The 22,311-nt window shown below is 39.9% G+C and overlaps 1 protein-coding gene across 2 annotated transcripts in view; it reads left to right on the forward strand.

Annotated features, from left to right (window-relative positions):
* epha4l (eph receptor A4, like) overlaps positions 1-22,311 on the forward strand; it is a 102,160-nt gene that overhangs the window by 1,856 nt on the left and 77,993 nt on the right. For both annotated transcript variants that reach the window (XM_062067958.1, XM_062067959.1), the window contains exons 2-3: positions 631-698; positions 3,987-4,650. In XM_062067958.1, coding sequence (XP_061923942.1) covers positions 631-698; positions 3,987-4,650 — 732 coding nt within the window. The remainder of the gene's footprint in view (positions 1-630; positions 699-3,986; positions 4,651-22,311) is intronic.

Raw genomic sequence — 22,311 nt, forward strand, 5'->3', positions numbered from 1 at the left:
TTTTTTATTTTTTAAGAACGGTTTTATGGATACACACATGTTAAAAGACCAATTTCCATTATGACGATGTGCATTTATTAGAAAAAAAGAATGAGCAGAAAAATTGTTCATTTCAACTATTTTCACTGTAATATGCATTGAGGCTATGAAGTGTGTATTATCCGATTACTGGATTAATCAAACAAACTACTTGATCGATTATTCGAATACTAAAATAATTGATACCTGCAGCCCTAACTGAAGTAAAACATATAATTAATCAAATATACGTATGGGGATTGTGCAGAATTATTTACATTTTTATTTGCGTTGCAAGCATATATCATGTGTTTTTGTCTTTTGTGAGTCAAGTAAAATAATTATGTCAGCGAGACATTTTGGCTGCAAGTTCAAGTCTTAATACACATTTTGGCAATTAATTGTGACCACATCTCACACGCAAATCAATAGTTTTCTTCAATTTAATCAATCAATCTAAAGTTCTTATTCCCTCGGGTATTGTTTTTACTGGACACAAAAGCATTATTTTACACCCCTACTGTATTTTATTTCTATATATTAAGGTAATCACCTTAGGCTAGAGACCTTGACGCTTATGCTATGCTCTTTTCTTCTATTCCTGTTTTCCAGTCACGTTATTGGACTCCAGAGCGGCACAGGGGGAGCTGGGATGGGTCGCCAATCCGACAGAAGGAGGGGTAAGTACAGCAAACAAGTGTCCCCTTGTGAGAACTGTGCTCCCATATTGCGCGGAAAAGGAGAAAGTATATTCTTCCATTGGTGGGACCCTTGAAAAAGACCACTAAATAAATACACAGTGCTCTTTGGGAACTGTTTAACTGGGTGAGCCCTTCACTGGCGTCCCTGATTATTTATTGTACATTAAATGCTGGCTACCTGCTTGAGATTAAAGTACATTTTCTATTATCGTAAATCATATAAAGACCCTTTGGAAACCCCTTATAGTTTCCTCTGCAGACATACTCCCATTTCTCCTTGCTCCCCTTCTTGTTCGGGGACGGTCAAAGGGGCGATACTGCAGCGGGCGTCAGGTTTCCTGAATAGACTAGTGGATTGAATCGGCCTTTGTGGAGAAACTTTATATCCTTTTCTACCATAGCGAGGGAGGAATAGGGAGAAGGTCCTCTGGAATAGATGAATACGGGGGAGCTATTGCCCCTGGATGAGGGGATTGAGCTCTACCTCACCAGGGGGCAGGGTGAAAGCACGATTCCTTACTCTAATGAGATGTTTAATGAGGAAAAAAAACAAGGCCTGCAGAGGCTACGACCATGCCATAATCATTAGAATAAGGTGAGCCACATGATATGCTGTAATTACAAGAGTGGGTTGATGGGAATTTTTTTTTTTTTAATTATCTTTTTAACATAATACCCAATCAGTCAGTGGCATGAAACAATTGAACTGGCAGGTTTGTGCATGTATCGTATGCAACTGTTTTAACACGATGGGACAGTATTCTGCTATTATTGCACTACGGTATTTATTGCGGTGCAAACTCATTGTATGTTACATATCTGTTCCAAAATGTCTGAGGAAAACCAAATTGCACAAAAAGAAAAGCAATTTTTCATGTATGAAATAATGTGAATCTATTGAGTCCACCAAAAAAATTCAACACAAAACACATTTTTTATATATATATATATATATATATATATATATATATATATATATATATATATATATATATATATATATATATATAAATATATATATATATATATATATATATATATATATATATATATATATATATATATATAGTTTTACATGCACAAAACAATGCAAAATGCATATAGCTGATGAATAAAATGGATAAATGAACATCTAACATCACTTTTACCCTCCGTCTTTATCAAAGTGCTGGCCCTCACAACTTTTTTTGGCCCCCTTGGTGGTTTATCTTATGGTTATGGTATGATCAATCAGTAAAAGACATGGAGAAGGGATGTGATTAAATATAAGCTTTGCTTCTTCCTACTCTATCCATCCATTTTATACCGCTTGTCCCTCTCGGGGTCGCAAGCATTGTGGGGGATGGGTGGCCGGGAGGCTATTTATGGGTGCCATCTATGTGGGCCTATCCTAGCCGCATTTGGGCGGAAGGCGGGGTACACCCTGGACAAGTCGCCACCTCACCTTCCTACTCCTTTTCAGATATGTTTAAATGTGCACATGTAACCACATGAAGTTCTTTAAGGGGGCCCTTTTATGCAAAAACAACTGTTCTTATGGGCCATGGAGGCATGACGTACAGTATTTTGCCTTAGTTACGTCTGCGAATATCGCCATATATAGTAGATGTTTATCTGAAGAGCTTTGTACGAGCCCGCCATTTTTATTCAGTTGTAGTCAAGAAGGTCCTTATTTTTCCTCTATCCTCTTGTTGTGGGGCAGACTGGCTCGAACATGCACATGCATGCTAAAATCCTCCGCTGTTGACATTTGTAGTAAAAATAAAAAGGTATGGTTCTAAGTTTATATTTGTCAGTAGATTCTGTATGGAAGCGCTAAAAACTACAACATGGCTGACAGGTTTGAGACGCAGTCGAAGGGGGTTTGGTCTGGAGGAAGACTTCGGCACGTAAAGAAGACCGCTCACAAAATGGCGCATCCTAAAGATGCAGTCAGAAAGCGGCTTGAAGATGGTCTGTAAAACATAATCTATGCAACATTTGGATCAAAGCACTTAAATACTTAAAATGACTACATTAACTCCTCACTGGATGTCCATACTTATTGCTCAAGAAAATGTGTTACCATCGTTTATCCTCTTTATTATATTTGACCATGGCTCAAGTTAATCCTTTAAGCATTTGTGAAAATTGAAACAAATGAGTATCCATTATGTTATCTGATGAGTAAGAACCCAGGGAAAACATAATGCCATATGGTGCAGCTGTTGCAGGCCCTGCTGGGGAGCTGTTTTCAATGAACTTGGCCGGCGCTTATAACCCCTCCCATGGCCATTGGATCACAAACAAATTATTGATAGGGTCCTGGAAGCCCCAGCAAGCCTGTATTCACCTACTCAATACAACTGATATGCTGTATCGGGCAAAGGTGTGGCCTTATTTCAGTGCTCAGTTGATTTCCACACTAAAACGTGTGAAAATGATAGTATTTGTTGACTGAAAGCAATGTTTCTCATTAACCGTACTGAAGCTTTGAACAAAGTTGTTTATGATAAGGTGCCAAATCTAAACTGACAGCACTTCTGCTATCCTCCACCCCTTTAATAACATTATTATGTTTTTACTGCCTGCAGCCATACTCAAGACAAAACGCACGCTGTGAAACACACGGTTTGAATCCCTGGAAGTTGCTAAGCAGCGCTTCTGACAAGAACGGAATTTTATCATATCTAAAATAAACTTTCTTCGCACAAAAAAGAAAGCCAAGCTGGAGAATAAGGATAATGTCACAATAACCGCAACAGTGAATGTGTCTCTCAGTCTTTAACTTCTTATCATGTATTCATGTGTAAAACAGGCTTGCATTAGCCTTGAGCATCAATTAAAGACCAGCCATATAATCCTATTTTTTTTCCCGCTTGTGTGTATCACTCCCTAAATAGCTGAAGTAAAAGCTTCACTTAAGATTTTTTTTTAATTGCAAATTTGCTCTCTTGCAGTCAAGCAGAATCCATGAATATGAATATCTCTAGGAGTGTCTATTCCAACATAACGCGTCTATTAGGTGCAATTCATAAAATATGCATTAAGTTTGGCCATCAATTAATTGCTCCGCTGAGACTGATGTACTGACTAATCTTCCCTGCATGTTATTTTGCCAAGTGTCTAACTCTAGGCATTGAGCAGCTCATAGTTATTGTTCAGTGCTTGCATAATAAATGTCACAAATCGGACAATATTTCAATTTCCATAAAATTGGAGTCATTTGATAATTACCGGAGTGTATTTGCCCTACTGTAACCTTTTTTGGTTGTGTGCTTTGTCCAGTGGGAAGAGGTGAGCATCATGGATGAGAAGAACATTCCCATACGGACGTACCAGGTGTGTAACGTCATGGAGCCAAACCAGAACAACTGGCTCCGAACAGACTGGATTCCCCGTGGAGGTGCCCAGCGTGTCTACATCGAGATCAAGTTCACCCTCCGAGACTGCAATAGCCTTCCTGGGCTCATGGGGACCTGTAAAGAAACCTTCAATCTTTACTACTATGAGTCGAACAACGACAAAGAGCGCTACATCCGTGAGAACCAGTTTGCCAAAATTGATACTATCGCCGCTGATGAGAGCTTCACTCAGGTGGACATTGGTGATCGCATCATGAAGCTAAACACAGAAGTGCGTGATGTGGGCGCCCTGACTCGGAAGGGCTTCTATTTAGCCTTCCAGGATGTCGGCGCGTGCATCGCGCTTGTGTCAGTGAGGGTCTTTTACAAGAAGTGTCCTTTGGCCGTGCGGAATCTGGCCCAGTTTCCTGATACCATCACTGGAGCAGATACTTCCTCGCTGGTGGAGGTTCGTGGCTCATGCGTGGATAATTCCGAGGAGAAAGAGATTCCAAAGATGTACTGTGGAGCCGACGGAGAGTGGTTGGTGCCCATCGGGAACTGCCTCTGCAACCCTGGATTTGAGGAACGCAATGCGGACTGCCAAGGTAAAAACCTCCCTTGTTCACTCTTTTAACCTTTTAACCATTGCCTCAGCATCTCACACATTCAATTATGTTTAGTCTCCTGCATATTCTCCCTGGCCTGTCTGCATAGACATTGGCACAGCCTGCAACCGGACGTGACGTCACGTTCAACAAAGCTATTGAAATATGGAACCATTTGATTTTTACTTGAATCGGCACCCAGTATTACCGACCGACTTCGGTCGGTACGTATAAAAGTTCTAAATTTGGGACCCACCCCTACTTAGTGGACAATTCAATTATAGGGGATATTCTTTAAGAAGCTATTTGATTGGGCAAATAATATTGTCATACATGTTGTTTTTGCATTAATAGTTGTGTGCAGGATGTTGCCATGCAGAGGTCTAGTTGTCAAGACAAACCGATGCCGATTCTGTTACAATAGTCTGCTGGTGAACCCCACCCAGCACCCACCACCGCCCCCAAATAAGCACTGGGCTTCAGCAGTGAGGGGTCATAGGCTGAGCATGGGTGATTAACAAGGGGGCAGACAAGGACGCCTCTCCTTATTTATGAGGGTGCCTTTATCTTGGACTAATTGCATGACAAACAGGACTGGTGATTTAGGGTAGCACTAGCTGCTTGGGAGAGCCTGGGCAAAGCCATCCAAGTGGTCACAGATGGTTCTCTGTGACTACATGTGCTTGTGCTCAACGAGAAAAATGAAGTGATTTTAGTTGTCAGAACACTCTCGTCCAGTCTTACTGGGTTTTGGATTGCCAAGGCCGGATTACCTTACCCAGGGTTAGGAAAGAGAAAAAAGAGAAACCTGGACCTGGTATTGTGTTACAGATTGTAATTCAATGGTATCTAGCAAAGTGAAAACTCACAACTCTGCTCTGCCACTGAATACTACTATACATTTAATCTTTAGTTTTAGTAGAGAAAAAAAACTCTCCATCCCAAAAGTCAACAAAGGATTTGGAAACCGAGATCATATATGAAGCATGTTGCCTCAGTGGGGGAAAAATATGGGATTCCCTGCTTACTAAGAAATTAACTGAAAATGAAATATGTTATGTTCAACAAAGATAGACATAATAACAACAACAATGCAACTGTATATAAAGATTTTTTCAATGTATTAGTATTCATCGTCAAGCAAAACGTGACTTAAAACTTAGTAGAGAAACCACTGTTGGCAGACACAGAGGTCAAACGTTTCTTGGAGTTGGTCACCAGTGTTGCTTTTGGTCTATTCCTTTTTACAGATGCTTTCCAGATGCTGAAGGTTGAGAAACTGTTGCTTGGCAACTTGAAGTTTTAGCTACCTTCACAGATTTTTCACAAGATTAAGCTCCAGTTGGTTCTGGTTGCTTCTTTTCAACCCACTTTGTCATTACTTTGGCTGTTTTGGGTCATTGTCAAGCGGGAAAACCTAACCACAACCCATCTTTAGTGCTCTGACTGAGGCCAAAATTTTACTGTAAATACATGGCCCCACGATGCAGCAATATCTACCTGTACTCTCAGCAGAGAACCACTCCTAAAGCAAAACGTTTGACAATAGGGATAGTGTTCTTGGGGGTCATATTCAGCATTGCACTGCCTATGAACACAGCAAGTCGTGTTCATTGGGCCAAAAAGCTAACGTTTGGTCTTGTCTAGCCACATTACATCATCTATAGTCTTCTTAAAATAATCCAGATGTTAAGCGACAAACTTCAGACAGGGCAACATATGCCTTTCTTTAACAATTGTGGGCATATCTAAATCTATCCCGCCTGTGAGCTCCAGAGCCTGGGTAATTTTTGGTTGATCCTAAGGCTGGGCGATTATTTTGTGATCAATAATCGTGATGAATTTCAGTTCGATCACCGTGATCAGCTGTGAGCATATATTAGCTCGATCAAAGATGGCGAAAAGGTCTGTGCCGACAGCCAATGGGAGTTTTTTACCGCCCCACTTCCGGTTACAAGGTTTGCAGAAGTAAATAGAATCCTAGATGTTAACAGAATGACCAAACATGGAGCTGAACGTGCAGCTAAAAGCAACGAAATAAATGTCAACCATTACTTGGGAATTATCGAATAACACGTCAACAAAATCAAGCTGGCACTCTAGCCGGCAGCCCTGCACCTGGTTCATGCCGTTCTCTCTCTCTGTGCCTCTGTGCCTGTGCTGTCCTGGACACGCAGCCACCTCAATCTACAAAGTTACCTCCAAAATACAGAACCGAACAGTTCCCAAAATACTCCATACGTATCAGGTGATATGTTTGTTTTGCAAAAAGATTGTTTAATTGTCGTCCAAAAGCTGCGTGAAAAACACTGTTCCACTACTGACTGCTAATGCAAGCTCGTTGTGGATGACACCACCAATGCTGCGCTAAACATCTTTATTGGTAAGTTAATAATAACTTGACATCTTATAATACTTTAGTTTGACCACAAGTGTCAACATAATAATTGATGAATGCTTGTGTGTGCTTTCTTTTATTTGAAACTCAAAGCCTTTATGCTTTAAGTTTATTTCGAACATGCATACAATTACAATATGATAAACCACAATATTTCCAGTTTCCCATTACAGTCTGCCCGAACGGGAGTAAGAGGAAGCAAACCTTATGTAACATACCCTTTTTCCATTACACATGTGTTTACTTCCTGTTCTCAATTTGTAACACAATTTAAATATATAAATAATAAATATTAAAGTTATTGTAAATAAATATTTAAGTGACTTTGTAAACATGTTCTATGCCGAAGATTTTCTAAACTGTATCATATTGGTACATTGTTTGACTTCTTTGCTTATTGGTTGCTTATAATTTATTGGTATATTATGTTACTGTGTACTTTCTTTCTTTAAAATAGTGATATTTGTATCGGATGATATGACAAAAATAATTGTGATCAGTTTTTTTTCCATCGCCCAGCCCGAGTTGATTCCCCCCCTCCAAAAAGTGTAACTCTACTCTTGAAAAAAGTATTGATCTTTCCACTGGTTCAAATACAGAATTTCTTTAACGCCTTTTACTTTCTCTATTTAGTCAAGTTAAATGTCCTCTTGGTGCTGCGCTAGAGTCAAGGATCTCACACACTCTGGTTTAGCCTTATTTTGAGGTGAAAAAGTCACAAATGAGATGTTTGTTTTGTTCACTTTTTTGAATGACTGTATAAATGTGCATATATAATACATTTCATTAACTTGGAATTATTCACGTAAACAAATGCCAGAGCACATCTATGTGACATTACTGACACCTAGTGACCAGTCAGTATACACTACTACATATCACCATCTGTTCATTTATCTTAAACAAACGCCATGACAGCTCTACTTATTTCACTCAGTCGAATGGGAATTAATTCATGATCTTAAAAGCTCTTCCTAGATTTTTGCCGTGCTTATATTCTGTTTGTCTTTGTTGAACTAAAATGACCATAAAGCAAATAGTTGTAAGAATAGCAAACTCAGTCGAGGATGAACTATTTCTACCACTGTATCAACAGTCTCATTACTGGCAGTGTTCCACTCCTGCTAACACCTGCATTGCTAACTCAGCAGACGAATAACAGGTTTTCAATTGAGACTTTAGTTGAGACCCATTTACAAGTTCTACTTTGAAGCACCGTGAACTTGAATATACAGAAATAAAACATGTCCCTATAACTTACACAAACATTTCTCTGTGACTTTCAACATAAACAAAATGTATGATATTAAATGCACTAGCCCAATGGTAATTTACATTGGAAATGCTATGTATACGCTAGTTAGTAGCCTTATTGATTTTACATGGTTATTTCGGACACCTCCAAATTTTCTGATACAATAGACAACAAATATATAGCTATCAATACTTTTAGTAATAGAGGAATGTATCGATTAATTTGTTTGATTGAGTAATCGGATAAAACACACTATCAATCAAATTTTATATATAGCCCTTAATCATAAATGTCTTAAAGGGCTTCAATAGCCTCAATGGGTATATAGCAGGGGTTCTTAACCTTTTTGACCTCAGGGCCCAACTTTCCTACTCCAGAAGGGCTTGGGGCCCTCTCAATCATAACACTGAATTTGTAATCTTATTCTTTATTCTATTAAATCATTATATCTAACTTACTTGCAGTTTAACAGGTTAAAAACCTTGTCAAATTAAACAAAACCATGTGTCAATCATAATTATTATCAAGGCTTAGGTCAGGCTGAAGACAGCACGGTGAAGCAGTGGTTAGTGCTCGTTCCTCACAGCAAGAGCCCTGGGTTCGATTCCTGGGCTTGTGGAGTTTGCATGTTCTCGCCATAACCGTGTGGGTTCTCTCCGGGTACTACGGCTTCTTCCCACCTCCAAAGACATGCACCTGGGCCTAGGCTGATCGGCAACACTAAATTGGCCCTAGTGTGTGAATGTGAGTGTGAACGTTGTCTGTCTATCTGTGTTGGCCCTGCGATGAGGTGGTGACTTGTCCAGGGTGCACTTTGCCTGCCTCCTGAGGCCAGCTATAGGTTTCAGCCAACCCCCCACCCCCCCACCCCCCTCCCCCTCCCGCGACCCATAAAGGGAAAAGCGGTAGAAAAAAATGGATGGATGTATGAAGGTCAGGCTGCTTACAAACATACATACTAATCAAATATATTGCAAAAGAAGGGACTCATAAAAACTGATGAAAAATAAATGTACATACAATTACGCAGTGCTAAAATGAATCAATTCTAACTAAATCAATAGTAAATAATGACTATATATATGATTCTTAAATCAACTAAGTTTAAATGAAAATACAGTTTCACCACTTTGGTCATAATTTTTGCACTCAAGAAACTTTTCTATGGCTTTAGCTTCAGACTTATTCTGTTTGTTTGCGATTGTCATTACTGCCACATGTGATGGAACAGTGTATTACAACTGAGTATACAGTTGTAATACACAAAATATATTTTTTGGCAGCCCGACAATAGTTAAGAAACACTATATACTAGATAATAGTTGAAATAAACACTTTTTTCTGCTTGCCATAACTTTCTTTTTTTTATAATAAATATACAACAGCTGCATTGAAACTGCACTTTTATCATGTGTGCATTAATAAAGATAAGCTAAAAAAAAAAAAAAAAAGTGTCCGATTTGTGCCGCCACACAAATCACTGCATCCACATGTCACCGCTCATGTGCGCTCTTTTGTAGTGGCCGTGTGGAAATATATATACGTGTATTTAAAGTTATTCAATGTGGAACTCAATGTGGTTCCGGATTTTATAAATTTTTTTGGTGGTATAGCTCGGTTGGTAGAGTGGCCGTGCCAGCAACTTGAGGTTTCCAGGTTCGATCCCCGCTTCCGCCATCCTAGTCACTTCCGTTGTGTCCTTGGGCAAGACACTTTACCCACCTGCTCCCAGTGCCACCCACACAGGATTAAATGTAACTTAGATATGAGTTTCACTATGTAAAAGCGCTTTGAGTCACTAGAAAAAAGCGCTAGAAATATATATTTCACTTCACACTTCACTTGTTTGTTACACTCATGAAACGATTCAGTAACCAAATATATATCAAAGATTTTTCAAAGTCAAAACAATCGATTTAATTGAATAATCTTTTCAGCTCTATGTAATACGCAAACTAACTTACAGGGACACACTTTGTAAGGCAAGCAGCAGGACTGGCACATACAATCAATCTTAATGGCAGTATGTGTAAACTACTTCCTGACTATGGCAACACCCCAAGGGCAAAGTGAATTGAATGACTACTTGCAAATGGGATGCAGAAGTGAAGCAAAACAACATAATACAAATAGACATCTTAGGCAGTTATGCTTTTCAGGCCAACATATCCATTAACTCCAATTGCTGCATCACTTTCAACATTTAAACAGCACTATTCTTACTTTAGCTGCCAAATGTCTTATTTAAGAATATTTTCAGATTTTATATGAAAACATCTTGCTGTAGTAAATAACGCAAGTTTGTGGTGACTGAAAAAGTAAACTCTAGTAAGTGACAGGTTAAAAGTTGTGTGTGTGTGTGTGTGTTCGGTTATAAAAGCACATCGGTCCCTGGTTCCCAGCCCAGGATGAATGGTCTCTCCTCCATTATTGTTTGGGGCAGTGTGGCTTGTGGTGTTCGTTGGTGGGTGTGTGGGGGTCTTGAAGCATATAGGAGCTGCATTCTCCGCCCCTGGCAGAGGTCAGAGGTGATCCCCTCTTGCATCCATCTTCACGCTCTGTCTGACAGGGTTGCAGATCTAGGATTGATTAAGACGTCAGGGATTTGACAGCTGTGTAAAGCGTGTGTCTGTGCTCGAGGTGGGCCGAGGCTAGTGTTGGTGTCGACTTCAGGCTAAGGCGAGCGGGGCAACCAGGGCACAGAGGTCCAAAGGGCCACTGATTCAAAAAGAGAGGACTCTGTATGTTTGCATTTGGGATCCCTTTCTCTGCTCTGTTGTGGAAGGGTGGGGGGTCAGGGTCCTCTCGCTCCTCATCTGGTGAGGGGGTTCATACTTTTAGAAGGATGTTGATGTGCTGGTGCGGGGTGAGGGGAGATTAGTGGACTACATATGTCACTCTGGGGCGACAGTAATCACAATTTGTCTCGTCAGGGAGGGCGAGGAGGAGGATGAAGTGCTCTGGCAGCAATTTGCCTTCCACACAGTCATCATGTTTGTTTTTAGGAAAATGAGCAGGCTTTTCTGTGTTTATATTCAAGCTGTTTATCTCCGAGCTGTGTTTGTCGGCCCGTGTGTTTGTTGAGGACATAGTGCGGTTGAGGCGTGAAGGTGACAGACACTTTAGACAGAACTGTCAGCCTCCCACTCCACACACGCTCACGCTCGCCTATAATTTATCATCACATTACCATGAATTGATTTACGTGGACCCCGACTTAAGCAAGTTGAAAAACTTATTCGGGTATTACCATTTGGTGGTCAATTGTACGGAGTATGTACTGGACTGTGCAATCTACTAATAAAAGTTTCAATTTCAATCAACCACCAATCAGCACATCCTGTGTACACACATCATTATTGATGTGAACAAAATAAAAGCTAATAGTCTGCGATTACTTAAAGGGGACTTATTTTGCCAAACCAGCTTTTCTTACCTATTGTTACCTGTTTTTGTGTATTTGGGATCTGCACGAGTCTTGAAAATTTGAACTCAAACCATGGAGTCATGGCAGAGATATTTATAAAATAATCTTGTTTTCCTTCATATTTCCTCCAAACGAGCTGTTCGGAATTTGCCCAATTTGTGAAGTTTTTCCCAAGTGTGACTGCATCTCCATATATGGTAGAGATTAACCTGAAGAGCTTTACATGAGTCCGCCATTGTAGTTCGACGCTGTAGTCAATAAGCTCCTTATCTTTCTTGATCCTCTTGTTGTGGGGCAGACTGGCTCGTATATGCACATGCATCCTCAGCTTTTGCCATTAATAATACAAAGAAACGTTCAGTTCTAACTAGAGATGTCCGATAATGGCTTTTTTGCACATATCCGATATTCCGATATTGTCCAACTCTTAATTACCGATTCCGATATCAACCGATACGATATATACAGTCGTGGAATTAACACATTATTATGCCTAATTTTGTTGTGATGCCCCGCTGGATGCATTAAACAATGTAACAAAGTTTTCCAAAATAAATCAACTCAAGTTGTGGAAAAAAATGCAAACATGGCACTGCCATATTTATTATTGAAGTCACAAAGTGCATTATTTTTTTTAACATGCCTCAAAACAGCAGCTTGGAATTTGGGACATGCTCTCCCTGAGAGAGCATGAGGAGGTTGAAGCGGGCGGGGTTGAGGTGGGGGGGGTAGGGGGTAGCGGTGGGTGTATATTGTAGCGTCCCGGAAGAGTTAGTGCTGCAAGGGGTTCTGGGTATTTGTTCTGTTGTGTTTATGTTGTGTTACGGTGCGGATGTTCTCCCGAAATGTGTTTGTCATTCTTGTTTGGTGTGGGTTCACAGTGTGGCGCATATTTGTAACAGTGTTAAAGTTGTTTATATGGCTACCCTCAGTGTGACCTGTATGGCTGTTGACCAAGTATGCATGGCATTCACATGTGTGTGTGAAAAGCCGTAGATATTATGTGACTGGGCCGGCACGCAAAGGCAGTGCCTTTAAGGTTTATTGGCGCTCTGTACTTCTCCCTACGTCCGTGTACACAGCGGCGTTTTAAAAAGTCATACATTTTACTTTTTGAAACCGATACCGATAATTTCCAATATTACATTTTAAAGCATTTATCGGCCGATAATATCGGCAGTCCGATATTATTGGACATCTCGAGTTCTAACTTTGATCTGTCAGACTCGCGATGGAAGCGCTAAAACTACAATATGGCTGGCGGGAAGAAGACAGCGGTGCAGCGTAGCTCATTTGGTAGCGCGGCCGTGCCTGCAACCTGAGGGTTCTAGGTTCAATCCCCGCTTCTGCCATCCTAGTCACAGCTGTTGTGTCCTTGGGCAAGACACTTCACCCACTTGCTCGCAGTGCCACCCACACTTGTTTAAAAATGTAATTTGTATAATGGGTTTCACTATGTAAAGCGCTTTCAGTCACTAAAGAAAAGCGCTATATAAATATAATTCACTTCATTTCACAAGACACGGTCGAAGTTGAAGCACATAAAAAAAGACTCCTGAAGAGACGGTCAGAAAGCAGCTTGTAAAATTCTGACCAAAGAACCACCATTACATGTTATGTAGACTACAGGTTTGATTAAAAAATAGCTGTTTTAATATAAACAGAAAACACTTTTTAATTATTGTTTTTTAAATTCAGCATTGAGAGTTTTTTTGCACCCTCAAAGCACATTTATAGGTCGGTGCGCCATTGTGTGTTTCTGTGTGTGTTGGGGACACTGTTCACTCGGGACACCAGTTAAGAGGTTTTAGGGAGATGAGCCGCTGCACATTTACCCCCATTCTCTCTCTTCATCTGTTGATGGCGTTAAATATGCGCTTGGGAGTATCATTCCAAATTCACCACACAATTTCATTTAGTCTGACGGTCCCTGGTGGCTTTATGTAAACAGACTAAGTCCCTCTTAGGGATTGGCGATGTGGCCTAAAATCCATATTTGTGTGAATGATCCAAAACATTCACACATACGGTTTTCTACACCAAAATTCATCTATTTATTCAACTTCTTCTTCTTCTTCTCCAGATTTTGGCGCATTCTACCTTCCACATTTTTCACCCGATTTAAACCGTTCCAACTTCAAACTGTTCAGCCTACGAGATTTCCTGGTTTTCCAAAGCCCTATTTCCACTCTTTTTTCTGGCGACTACTCCTTCTGCATTTTTCAACACATTTCAACCGTTCCACCGTCAAAACATTTCTCTTAATCAGGACAAAAAACCAAGTTGTTTTTTGAACTGGAAAAATTCCCCGGTTTCCCAGAAATTCCAGGAATTCCGTAATACCAATTCTCAATTCAAAAAGTTACTACTACAACATTTCTCGACAGATTTGAAAAATTCCAACACCAACCAATTCAACTAATTCAGAACATTCAAGTTTTTTATCATTTTCCAAAAAATTCCCGCTTTTCCCGAAATTACCAATTTTTTCTGAAATTCCCATTGAAATCAATGGGACATTTTTCAAAGTTCCACAACTTCCACATTTTTCTCAAACTGACTCTAACTGTTCCAACTTCAAACTATTCAGCCTGTTCAGGAATTGTGTGCTGTACTTCAACAATTCTGAAAAAAAAAATCCCGGATTTCCCATAATTCCTTTTTTTTTTTTTTTTTTTTAACATTTTCCCCATTCAAAGTGAATTGGCCTTTTTTTCAAACTTCCACAATTCCCACATGCTTCAACCCATTCAAACCATTTCAACGTTCAAACTATTCTTACATTCATACTACATTCTGTCAGCATTTTAGTTTAACTTCAGCATTAGAGCATTCACACGCAAGGAATTACCGTATTTTCCGCACCATAAGCCGCCCCGTGTTATTAGCCGCACCTTCAATGAATGGCATATTTAAAAACTTTGTTTACCTATTAGCCGCTCCGTGTTATTAGCCGCACCTACGCTGCGCTAAAGGGAATGTCAAAAAAACAGTCAGATAAGTCAGTCAAACTTTAATAATATATTACAAACCAGCGTTCTAACAACTCTGTTCACTCGCAAAATGTAATGTGCAAATGTGCAATCACAAAAATAGTAACACTCAAAATAGTGCAGAGCAATAGCAACATCAATAACTCAACGTTGCTCGAACGTTAATGTCACACAACACACAAAATAAACATTTAAAGCCACGTTCTGAAGTTATTACTCATTCACAAATCCCTCAAATTCTTCTTCTTCTTCGGTGTGCTTCACTTGTTTTTTGACACCATCTGTGATGTGGACGCGCATGCAGTCGTAGATCAACAGGGACGGAGCTTCATCCATCCATCCCTTTGAGTTAGCTTTTATGATGACGCCGGCTGGAAAGTTCTCTTTTGGCAAGGTCTTCCTTTTGAATATCACCATGGGTGGAAGTTTCTGGCCGTTAGCATGGCAAGCTAACGGATATTCACCGTACGTGCTCCCGTTGTATCCACAGTGCGGTTCACAGGAATATCAAAAGTCAGTGGAACCTTGTACGCGTGTCTCTTAGTAGGAGCCATTTTGTGGTCTTTACAGAAACACACAAATGAAATGAAATATCCGCGCGCTTCTTCTTCTACAGGGGCGGGTGCTCACCTTGGCGGTTGCTTACAGTAGAAGAAGAAGCGCTTCCTCTTCTATGGGGGCGGTTGCTTACCGTAGAAGAAGAAGCGCTTCCTCTTATACGGGGAAAAAAGATGGCGGCTGTTTACCGTAGTTGCGAGACCTAAACTTTATGAAAATAAATATTAATATTAATCCATATATAAAGCGCACCGGGTTATAAGCCGCACTGTCAGCTTTTGAGAAAATTTGTGGTTTTTAGGTGCGGCTTATGGTGTGGAAAATACGGTACCTCTTCTAGTACAATGTAAATTGCAGCCTCTTACGATAACCTTATATACAGTATCACAACACTGTATAATAAGGGTGCATGATTTAGTTTATCAATGGCTATACCTACAAGCTGAATATCCCTAATATTTTGTGAGTTGCGTATATTATAGTCAAGTAGACGCATATTTGCAAATATGCACTGCAGATGCACACACACATTAGTATGCATTAGCACACCCGCATAGACATTGGGAGCAGAGCAGAGCAGTGGAGGTGAATGTACTCATCACTCACTCTGCCGCCGAAGAGGCTCATTTTGTGCTGCTGAATAGACACAAGAATACCACCAAAAGAGAGCAGGAAAGAACAACAGATGCTGTAAAAAGGACAAAATGTTCCGCGTAAATCCTCCACCACTCTTTACCTTAATGCTGAAAAAATGATTTAACGCAACAAACAATAGTCTTCTTTTCTCCCCTAATAGATATGTAGCCTTAATGCGCAAATCTTTCCTTGACTGGTCAAAAGAGGAGGGGCGGTTGTGGGCGGCGGTAATTCAGCCGTCATTAGCTGAGGTGCTGAAATGTTTTTCCTCCGTGGCATGCTGGCCTGCCTCAGCATTTGTTTCCTTCACAGCTCCTGACACTCATCACCCTTTCTCTTTCTCCTGGCGGTACCCTGTTAAGGGCAGGAAGCCACCGCTGATAGAGCGTGACCCGGCCTGATGGCTTTGTTGCTCCCATAGCGCCTGCTACAGGCATTAGACCAGGGGTGTCAAACGTACGGCCTGGGGGCCGGATCATATACACCACTGTTTTTCAACCTTTTTTGCGTTGAAAAAATCTGGAGGCACACCACCAGCAGAAATCATTAAAAAACGAAACTCAGTTGACAGTAAAAAGTCATTGTCACAATTGTTTGATATGAATTGGAAACATAACCAACCATGCATCACTATAGCTCTTGTCTCAAAATAAGTCTACTGTCACTATAGCTCTTGTCTCAAAATAATTCTACTGTCATGACCTGTCACATCACGCCGTGACTTATTTAGAGTTTTTTGCTGTTTTCCTGTGTGTAGTGTTTTAGTTCTTGTCTCGCGCTCCTATTTTGATGTCTTTTTCTCTTTTTTTTGGTATTTTCCTACAGCAGTTTCATGTCTTCCTTTGAGCGATATTTCCCGCATCTACTTTGTTTTAGCAATAAAGAATATTTCAGTTGTTTTTATCCTTCTTTGTGGGGGCATTGTTGATTGTCATGTCATGTTCGGATGTACAGTGTGGACGCCGTCTTTGCTCCACAGTAAGTCTTTGCTGTCGTCCAGCATTCTGTTTTTTTTCCTTTGTAGCCAGTTCAGTTTTAGTTTCGTTCTGCATAGCCTTCCCTAAGCTTCAATGCCTTTTCTTAGGGGCACTCACCTTTTGTTTATTTTTGGTTTAAGCATTAGACACCTTTTTACCTGCACACTGCCTCCCGCTGTTTCCGACATCTACAAAGTAATGAGCTACCGGCTGCCACCTACTGATATGGAAGAGTATTACACGGTTACTCTGCCGAGCTGTAGACAGCACCGACACTCAACAACAACACATAATTTGCAGACTATAATCACTGGTTTGCAAAACATATTTTCAACCCAAATAGGTGATATTAGATAATCTCCTACGGCACACCAGACTGTATCTCACGGCACACTAGTGTGCCGTGGCACAGTGGTTGAAAAACACTGATCCACAGGTTCTATCCAACCTGCAAGATGTGTTTGCTAAGTATAAAAATTTGCTGAAATGTTTGAATGAAAGAAACTGATGTTCTAAATGTGTTGACTGGATGTCGTGATAGCAATTATTTGTATCCCCCGTTGCGAGAGCGTGCATCACTTCAGACGGGGCAGAGCTATTAGCCGTGTTAAGATAGAGGCAAGACTTCCGTGTTTGGACACTACGCACTTGCGCTGTTTATTAGTGATAGTATACCAAATGTGGATTGTTGCGTTCATGCCTTGATTGTCAAAGATTTTGTTGCTAATGCAACCTGTGACATTTTCCCCCAAATCCATGCTTGTGTTAATCTGTACATTTTGTGTTGTACTTATGACTGGGACCACATTTTCTTGGTGCACATAAATATGTGGAAATAATATGTATCCCCTTCTAACTTCATGTGTGATTAATTACAATAAGTCCAAATTTACAAGTTTTGTTGTAGATGATTTGTACATATGTACAGAATAAACCACATTATGTTAATACGTCACTTAAAGAAAAAAATAATTAACATGTATTCATGTATTCATTAAGTATAAATAACGGCACATGAAGATAGAATACTATTAACTGCAAAATGTAAGTTTATAATAAAACCAACATTATTTGTACATTTTCAGAATGTGCTTGGTCTATTTTTAAACAAAGAAAACTATTTTTTTTAAGTTATCATGCTATGATTTTACCAATATGGCCCACTTGGGAATAGATTTTCCTTTATGTAGCTTCTGAGCTAAAATTTGTTTCACGTCCCTGGCTCAGACTGTGTATACATTTGCCAGGTATGGCCACCTTTGCCAAAAAATAGTTCATGTATTTGCTATATCGTGGAAAAAATGCCTTTTGTTTCCTCTCATCTGCTTTAAAATTAGAGATAGCTGGTTGGATCTCACGGCGAGGAGCATATGCGGTCTGCCAACGCGTATTAGTTCATTTCTCTGTGTCTGCAGGACAGCTTGCCATAGATCAGACCTGGGCATTCTGCGGCCCGCGGGCCGCATCCGGCCCTTTGTGCGTCCCTGTCCGGCCCGCGTGAGGCCAATTATAAATTACAAAATACATTTAAAAAAGTATCTATGTCGAGTGTGCAATACAACGGTGCTGCTTTTGTTTTGAAAATCGTTATTTGTATTACTTCCGTGTGGACGTATGCGTGATTGTGAGTGAATGTGAACAACTGCAATTACAAAATAAAGTTGAAAAAACATCTATGTCCTGCGCGCAATACAACTGTGCTGCTTTTATTTTGAAAAGTATTATTTATGGGCGTGTGTCCGTGTGTAACCTGCGAGTGAAGGTGCACATGCAGCGACAAGTGATGCACGGTTTACACCCGAGACGCCAAAAAGAGAAAAGTTGATGAGGAATGCCGTGTTTTCAACAACACATGAACTGCAAAGCAACGTCCCCTCACCTAAGGTGCATGCCTGCGCAATTGCGCACTGTTCAAGCGTCTGCTGCGCGCAGCAAGTATATGCCGCGCACCAAATCAAATCCCATCTGAATTATAAACAAAATAAACATATTTATTCTATGGAATTTTGCAATGCAACTTTGAGTGACAGTGACAACAAGCGGCCCTAATGGTGTTCGTCAACACCGTTCAATTGAACACCGTTCAATTATTGTAACGTCTATCGAGATGCTTCGAGGACAGGAATTATATCGATCACTTTATTGAACAAAACTGTTTATATTCGGACATAACCACACCAAAAACATGAGTAAAACAATTATATCTCGAAAAACTAGTCATTTTCTGCCGTACAAACCAGGCCAAAACCAACTTGTCATCTGTCACCAACACGCATAGCACTAAACCACTGGTGCGTTTAAGGCCACACAAAAAGTCGGACAACTCAAACACCACACAAAGTTACACTATGACTCCTCAGTCATACGTGTGCTTATTTTACTGTCATTTATTATTAATGTTAATTTATATATATTAGTAATGGAATGCTGTTACACACACTATGTTGAAGTATTACTATTATTATTATTATTATTATTATTTATCTTACGGTATATATCAAAAATAATATTGAGCAAAATTTAATTGAAATATTGTCGATGTGGCCCTCCAGCAGTGCTCGGGTAGCTCATGCGGCCCCCGGTAAAAATTAATTGCCCACCCCTGCCATAGATGGTGCTTTTTGGACAACAACTCTGTTGTTTTGTATGTTTTTATTTTCATCACTTTGTGCTTTTAAGATAACATTAGTACTTTTTTGCATTCTACTGTTTCTGTACTGTTCTTCATGCCGTGTTTTCAAGTGATAGAAAATGATAGACATGTTCAAGTCGCTAGTAACAACTCGTTGGCAGCATGTTTTGCAGAAATTTGCAGATTTGTTCGGTCAGTGTATGACTTCCAAAACATGGAGTTTGTCTTCCCTTTTAGTTTTTGTTGGTTTAACTTATTGAGGTCTCTGTCTGTTCAGTGTTATTTACATTCATGCTCCCTTTGGCTCTCGTGACATAAAAATGTTCCTGGGAAGTAGCATTTTTGCTGCAGTTACATTGGCCACAGCACAGGTGTAAAATTATGATATCAACTACATTTGATTATACAGTACAATAGTTTTTTTAAAAAAAAATTTGTATTACAAATACATAGCACTACAATAACAACATGTCAACAACAACATAGACTCATGAACAATTTACTACCGAAGAGTTGCTAAAACACAAGAGTGTGTCCTCTAAGTTTATTGTATTTGAGAATGGGTCATGGAGTTGGGACATACAGTCGTGGTCAGAAGTTTACATACATTTGTAAAGAACATAATGTCATGGCTGTCTTAAATTTCCAATAATTTCTACAACTCTTATTTTTTTGGGGATTGAGTGATTGGAGGTCACAAAAAACATTCATGAAGTTTGGTTCTTTTATGAATTTATTATGGGTCTACTGAAAATGTGACCAAATCTGCTGGGTCAAAAGTATACATACAGCAATGTTAATATTTGGTTACATGTCCCTTGGCAAGTTTCACTGCAATGAGGCGCTTTTGGTAGCCATCCACATGCTTCTGGCAAGCTTCTGCTTGAATTGTTGACCACTCCTCTTGACAAAATTGGGGCATTTCAGCTAAATTTGTTGGTTTTCTGACATGGACTTGTTTCTTCAGCATTGTCCACACGTTTAAGTCAGGACTTAGGGAAGGCCATTCTAAAACCTTCATTCTAGCCTGATTTAGCCAGTCCTTTACCACTTTTGACGTGTGTTTGGGGTCATTGTCCTGTTGGAACACCCAACTGTGCCCAAGACCCAACCTCCGGGCTGTTGATTTTAGGTTGTCCTGAAGAATTTGGAGGTAATCCTCCTTTTACATTGTCCCATTTACTCTCTGTAAAGCACCAGTTCCATTGTCAGCAAAACAGGCTCAGAGCATAATACTACCACCACCGTGCTTGACGGTAGGCCTGGTGTTCCTGGGATTAAAGGCCTCACCTTTTCTCCTCCAAACATTCTGCTGGGTTTTGTTGCCAAACAGCTCATTTTTTGTTTCATCTGACATCACATGGATAAAGATAAGACCTTCTGGAAGAAGTGTAACCAATTTATAGGATTATTGTAACGTAATTGCACCTTCATAATTACATATGATCACCCTCACCTTTTCAAAAACACATCAAAAGAGTCAAAGCCAGTGGCAATTTGGTTGAAATTAAGACGCACGTGTCATGAAATCAGGCAAGCTAGTGGGGACGCATACCTCTTCTTTACCTGTAACTCTCACTTGTTTCTATCCTCTCTCTCCGTACTACTTGCGTGTTTCCCTCCTCTTCCCCCGTATACCACTCAATCTTCCGTATCACCTGGTTTGCTTTTTTCATCTGTGACTGCATTAGCCATGTTTAGCGCTTGGTATGGATTTTATTGGTTCAGTAGTCTCATGCGGGATAGCTCAATTTACACACAAGTGGTCAGTTGGTTTCCTGGTATGATTAACCAGCAAGGTAATGTTTATGAAATATATGCTGGTAAAAATTGAAGTGCAAACATTTATACTTAAAATATCTAAATCATTCTCATCTATAGGTCCAGGTTTGTACAAAACAGCGTCCAGATAGTATGTATACGTGTATATATATATATATATATATATATATATATATATATATATATATATATATATATATATATATATATATATATATATATATATGTATGTGTATATATATGTATATATGTGTATGTGTGTGTATATATATGTATATATATGTATGTGTATATATATGTATATATGTGTATGTGTGTGTATATATATGTATGTGTATATATATATATATATATATATATATATATATATATATATATATATATATATATATATATATATATATATATATATATATATATATATATATGTATATATGTATTTATATGTATATTTCTGGGGGTACGCTCTGGGCCTGCTTGTCAGGCGGGGGTCGGCGCCTCAGGCTACTGCATCCGGACTGTGTGTCTGGAGCTCCTGAGTCCCACCATCCATCCCTTCCGGGTGCCCGTCTTGGTTGGGGCCTGCTGGGTCTAGTCCCCGTGTCTATTGTGGTAGCTTGGTGCTGCAAGGTATTCCGTGGGGCTGCGAATCGGCCAGCTGCTGGGGTAGTGACCTTGTGTGTCAGCATGTCTGTGATCTTCTTTTAATTATTATTTATATTTTTTTATATATATAATAATAATTATTATTATTACTATTTATTAATTATTATTTTTTAAATATATTTATATTTTATTAATATTATTTTTTATTTCCCCTCCCTCAGGGGGGGGAACTCAACAGGGCGGTTGCTGATTGTTCCATCTTTATCGTTGGGATCCTTGCGGGTGGGGTGGGTGGTTCCCGCGGCCCCGTGCTGGGCGGTCCTGCGGCGGCCGACTTGGGTGGGGTGGCCGGGGACGGGCCACGCCATGCTCTCCGGGGGTGGGGGTGGGCTCGTGG

This window comes from Entelurus aequoreus, linkage group LG13 (genome assembly GCF_033978785.1).
Source record: "Entelurus aequoreus isolate RoL-2023_Sb linkage group LG13, RoL_Eaeq_v1.1, whole genome shotgun sequence".
Taxonomy (NCBI): Eukaryota; Metazoa; Chordata; class Actinopteri; order Syngnathiformes; family Syngnathidae; genus Entelurus; species Entelurus aequoreus.